General features: G+C 39.1%; 1 protein-coding gene across 2 annotated transcripts in view; it reads left to right on the top strand.

Annotated features, from left to right (window-relative positions):
- Nucleotides 1-1,936: 1,936 nt before the first annotated feature.
- LOC144686515 (inactive phospholipase C-like protein 1) overlaps nt 1,937-6,000 on the top strand; it is a 453,264-nt gene continuing 449,200 nt past the window's right edge. The window contains exons 1-2 of one of the 2 annotated variants that reach the window (XM_078551817.1): nt 1,937-2,363; nt 3,590-4,315. In XM_078551817.1, coding sequence (XP_078407943.1) covers nt 4,019-4,315 — 297 coding nt within the window. In that variant the 5' untranslated portion in view covers nt 1,937-2,363; nt 3,590-4,018. Of the gene's footprint in view, nt 4,316-6,000 lie in introns of both variants that reach the window. The other variant, XM_078551816.1, reaches the window with a different exon arrangement.

The following is a 6,000-nucleotide window of genomic DNA, read 5'->3' as shown; positions in this document are numbered from 1 at the left end:
TCCCAAACTTCTCTCTCTACTTCTCCTTTCTCTTTTAATACACTCCTCAACACCTCCTTGAACTGGCCATTTGCCCCAATATAGCCTTATGTGGTTCAGAGTCAGATTTTGCTTTATAATGTTCTTGTGAAGTGCTTGGGATGATTTATTACATTAAAGGCACTATGTAAATATAAGTTATTGTTGTTATGTCATGGTGCAGATTAAACTAGAGCTAATGGAACCCTGGGAACAGAAAGCATGTTCAGGAATTTGAATGATGATGGTTAGAGCATCAATCAGTCATCGATATTTGTATAGTGTCGTTCTACAGTATGTTTGTCCCTGCCCCAGACTTGTTGCTGGTGGTCCACCATACCATTTGCAAGGAGTGCATAAGCCACAATAAAATCCAAAACTGTTTAACCAGATGACATTGCTTTCTATGTATAGTGTTAATGCTGAACTTTTTTTGGCAAACATTTCTTAAGATTTGCTTGTTTCACAATGTTTTGCACCATGTTTATTTTACAACCTGTCCATCAAATGCTGAATGTATCATGTAAGTATATTTGTTCGTATATTTGGTGTGCTTGGGGAACTCTGCAGATGTACTGTGGCAGCCAGCATATTATGCAGGTCAGTGTTGTCCAATAAGCTTATCACTCACCTTGTGTGACAAATTGGCCACAGACATGTGGCGAATTGGTGCTGTTCAATTTTTGAGCTCCATAATAGAGTTGTGTTAAAGTTGCTGTGGCGGGTATGAGTACGGGTGTCAGCCATCCCTAATTGAGCAAGGAAGAATCAACCATGGTGCTGTTAGTCAAGAGTTAAATATTGGTCAGATTGCGACTATGTTTATCAGAGTATAGTTCATTTGTCAGGTTTCGAGTGACCTGGAAGCTTAAGGGCCACTTGCTCAATGAAACAAGAAAAAATATTCACCTTTTGTTACCTCCGGGTGATATGTTTAGATCTGTGGGATCATTCTCCGAGGTGCTGTGAAAGCAGGGCCGGCTTCCGGAAAGACGGTGGTCCGATTGCTATTGAAATGTTCTTAAAGAATCTAGTGACACAGGGGACGTTAGCTGAAGAACTGCCAGCTGGTATTTGGCAGTTTTCACAAAAACAAGTTGGCGGACAGTGCTGACTGCTAATGAGGGTTGAATTGAGGTGCAATTTAGGAAAGCTTGGGTCGGACAGCAACCTGCAAATGTGTTCAGCCTTCATCTTAATAGGTCTGCTGAAGCGGCAATCGAAAGGAATTGGCAGCTATTGGCATAAAAGGAGACATTACAAGAAGTTGGCCATGAGCCAAAAGTCTATTAAATGTCCAGAAATGGCAGGCGACGCAACATAAGCAAGGCATGAGTTAGAGTGCAGAATCCAATGCGCAGAGATTTGTTGATTCTGTTCCCTCCCCAAGTTTTCTAATACATCAATTCTGATAAAATGGAGACAATTTACTCTTTGTCTCTTTTGTATCTTCTTAAAATAAATTGGAGCATGTTGCCAGAAACCGAACACTGCAGTTAACAGATTGTCACTACCCTTTGAGAATTTATACAGAAGCTTGCTTTGCAGAACAGTTCGATTGCAAAGCCCCTTTGAAGTTGTTCTTCTGGCTCTGGCAACAGTGTCTTGATTGCGGCAGGTTCAAACTCAAGCCTATTTTCAAAATATTTCGCTTTTGTTTTATGAAGGTTGCATATATTTTGTATCATGTGACAAATATGGCGATCTGATCGTCCCAACTTTGGTGACCATTGGACAACACTGATGTAGATAAATACATGCATTATGAAATGACTTATTAGCATTTGAAGGTGGTGAACAAATGCGAGCATGTAATACAGGGAGAAGATATACAAGCTGCCATCTTGATTTGTTTACAAAACTTACAATTCGATTTATTTTTACATTTTAAACAGTATGATTACAATTACACCATTACTGCAGTGCCCCGCAAAGCAGTTTAGCTTGCCACCAACACGGTAGTTAAAGTGTTAGTGTTGCTTGAAATCAGAATTTAGAGCTTGACCGCATAGCTGAAGGAAGAGGTGAGGTTTTGCCAGTTTCCTTTGATATCTGGTTATGTACCACACGTTGTGTTGGATAAACCTCTTTACACCATCTCTGACCTTGTGTGAATTTACTGTAAAAGATAACCTTGCAACTTTTCTTATCAAGCAGACCTTGAAATTGCGAAGATTGCGTTTGAACACGAGATCAAGTTCTTTTTTACACTTCTCCGAATTAAACACACATAAAGCCACTGCTTCAGTTATAAGGCAGTGAAGCTTCGCAAAGTAGGACGCAATGATTTAACTTTTGATATTGTGTGGCTACGTCGTGAAGTCGTGGCAACCTGTCCATTTAAGGTAACATCTTTAAAGGCTGTAAATTGTAGTTTAACTATACTGAATTTCTGAAATCTACTTTCTCGGATTGCGAACTAGAACAGGGGCAAGCCCAAATTCCAAACGAATGACTCATTGTAACTAACTGGATTAGAAAAATAAGAATAATTTTTAGTTTTCCGAACACGAACTTCTGTTTGTAATTAAACAATCCAATACTGCATTGGAATAATTCACTGCAGCGTCATAATTTACACATAGAAAGCACATTCACACTGGTTTACATATCGTGGATTGAATGTATAAATAGTCAAAACATCTAAATAACCTTCCTTCATTCTCACTTTGGAAAAATATTCGGGGGACTTAATTCTAATCAACACGGATCGAATATCGAAATATTAATTTGTTTTTTTGAGTTGCAAGGTTTTTTGTTTAGCATTTATTAAACCTTTGTCAGGTTTGCCAATAGGAGACCCAAACCGAAGACAAAAATTAAATAATGTTCCATATTTTAAAATAATTGTAGTGCATAGGTTAACATTGCATACCATAAACATTTGTTTTAACAGCTGATTTTAACGACGGAGCGTGTTTCTCACAAAGTAGAAACGTTTAACAGTTCTAAATATTAGTGTTTGCGCTAGAGGGCGATCGTGCATCTGACAAAATCACATGTTTGCAACCATTGGCTGAAAGGAAACAGAAAGGGGGATTTAATTAAACCAAAGAATAGAATAGCTTTGAAGTCATTCTGATGCATGGCTACATATGTATTTTGTAAAATAAATTCAACAGACAAATGATAGAGTGAAATTGAGCAATTGGTAAAGCGAATAGTATGACTGATGGAATTTTCTATATTACCTTTTTGTGGCTGGATAACTAAAAGCCACTTCACCCCACCCCATGTGAAATAAATGTTGCAAATCGTGCATCAATTTATTCCCCTATCCAAAAAATATTTTCGGTGATAATTTGACGGAAATAAAGAATCTTCTTAACCACCAAAACTCTGTATGCATGAAACAGCGCTAATCACATTGTATATCATTTTGAACTGATAGATTTATACAAAGTAAACACTTGTTTCAAAAGTAAGAAACATGCCACCCAAATTAAAATACTGAACAATTTTATTCTTTCACTTTTGTGAATCATAATTTTTTTTCTTAAGCCTAAAACAAGTCGTATTGTTGTTTCATGAGTAATAAATGAAGCCTCCTCTTTTCCTCTGGGATTGTTAGGAACTCCCTCCCACCCACATTCGCTCTGATTGGTTACGAGACGATACTTTCTATTCTGATTGGTGGAAGTTGACGTCAATCACAGTAGTAGCCGACGGATTTTCAAGCTGTCGTTGGCGGTTTGCACCAAGAAATAAGAGAAAGAAGTGAGTAGGGCAGTGCTGTGCAGCAAAGCGGGTATTCTACAAACTTCCTGCTTTATCATCGCAATAAAAACAATATACATACAAGTTATTGCAGATTTGATTTGGCTTCACACTGGCACATGGAACCGTGCCTCCTTTTCGAGCTCTGAGTTCTTCTTCGAAGTGTGTAGTGCTTCTGTTGTGATCTGACAGCTATGGGAGTCTCGTCTAGCAACATTGCCGTTGGAAGACTTTGTTGAGAATACAAAAATTACTTGCAGTTTTGTTTTGTTTCCTTTAATTTATGCACAAAATGGCGGAAGGTCGGAAGGAGAGTGGACTTCGTGGTTCTGAAGTACTTGGGGAGCCTGAGCCAGTTGGAGATTCCCACAAAGCTTGGGGCACAACGGAGGAAGGCGATTTAGAAGCTGTTGGAGGAGCGGTGGCATGTGGAAAGGGTAGCAGGAGGAGAAGCGCCCTTTCAGCAGCCGGGGATCGTTTCAGTCCCGGGGGATCAGCGTCCAGTGGAGCAACAGGGGATGTGGAAGCTTGTCTCATCGAGGCTGCCAAAGCTACACCCCGCAGGAGTAGCATCATTAAGGTACTCTGTGTCATTTACCCTCCCGGGAGGTTATCTATGTGCATGCATCTATACCTACATAACAATTATTAATGAACTCCAAAAGCAACTCGGTGAGAAGTGCTTGGAGCGACATGCGTGTAATAACGCGCTGTATAAGTATAATTTTTCCTCAAATGAAGTTTTTAAGCAATTTACTAAAATGCTTTTAAAATAAACCCACCCAGCATTTTTAATTGAGCGGGTAATCTGCATTGAAAAGTGTCTTGTTTGGGGCAGCTGTTCACAGGCTGGTGAAGGTGAATAAATTACGCTTTTCACTCTGACAGCGAAGTCTTTGGTCTCAAATCTGTGGTCTGCGCTGATGGCCCCAGCACAAATTCGAAATCTCTGTCAGGGCATGTGAGTTAACATGCCCTAACATGGAACGCTGGTGCATTGACACTGAATTGCGCTGCATATTTGTTATGTTGCAGGGGAGTATCATATAAGTATGGTATTAATGTTACTTTTGTACGGTACCCCTGCTGGAACACATATGTTTAATTTCTTTCCGAGAAACGGTTCATGATCTCTGTTCTCGACTTAACGGCAGTCAGCAAGATTGTGGAATTTTTTTTGGACTCTTTGTCCAATTTGTTCTGTAGCTCTTGAACCTACATTCTGATTTAAAGCTTTGTAATGATCACTCAGATTTGCTATAGAGAGTTTAGATAATTCTTATTACTATTCTTTGCCTTAGTTTTGGAGCCACGGTGTATGCATTGCTTAACATGAAGTTGGAGCTTCATTTGTTTTGTGTTCTGTGCAAACAATATTCATAAAACTTTATTTTCTTGTTTGAAATGTGTCCATTAGCATGAGTTTTTGGCTGCTTACAATTGGTCTTCTTGCTTATGATCGGACATGACACTACATCTATAAAATTTCTGGATTAGATTTATGGCAGGCCAGGTAGGTCAGCTTGTAGTCCAATTATTGCTAAACAAAATAGGTTAATTAATAGTTACTTTTGTACCAAATATTCTCCTGCAAACCATTCAGATTCTATTGCTAACATTTTTTTTCTCCTGTGCTTCTCTCTTGAAGATTTCAACTCATTGTTTGGGTAGGATTTCATGAATGGTGACAGCCTGTGGTATTTCACACAAATAATCATTATTTATGTACAAATCTTGATAGTGAGCTTCGGCACAGAGGCTGTTCAACCAGAAGGATTATCACAGTTGAGCGCAATGTGTCCTCCTTTGACATCCAAGTGTGTACTTTCAGTAAAGGATGTTGGTTAGCTGCAAGGGATATGAATTCTGACTGATCCTGAATTCTGTAACCCAGTGGTCCTGAGGATCTCCTATAACTACTCTCCATCTTTGATCTGGTCACTCAGTCTAGATGGTCAAACTCAGGACTGGTTACATTCATTGTTACATTGGAGATGCAAACTAATTTATAAAGATGGTCAGTAGCTGGCTGACCATTTTGGAAATAAGCCAGCAGAGCTGTAATTATGAATTCCTGTTCAATGTTTGTGCCTGATCCTGTTGAATACTGAGGCTAATGATGCATTCTACAAAAAGTGTGCCAGTCTAAACCTTCAGGTAGTAAAGATTCCATGCGTATGCTGAATGTACACAACCAATTTTGTTGTGAATTTCTTTAAATAGTTTATTTAGGCCACCATTTTCCAGGTCACTGTCATTGCATGG

Source organism: Cetorhinus maximus, chromosome 11 (genome assembly GCF_964194155.1).
Source record: "Cetorhinus maximus chromosome 11, sCetMax3.hap1.1, whole genome shotgun sequence".
NCBI lineage: Eukaryota > Metazoa > Chordata > Chondrichthyes > Lamniformes > Cetorhinidae > Cetorhinus > Cetorhinus maximus.
Note: the sequence above shows the minus strand (reverse complement) of the source record. Positions and strands in the feature narration are given on the sequence as shown.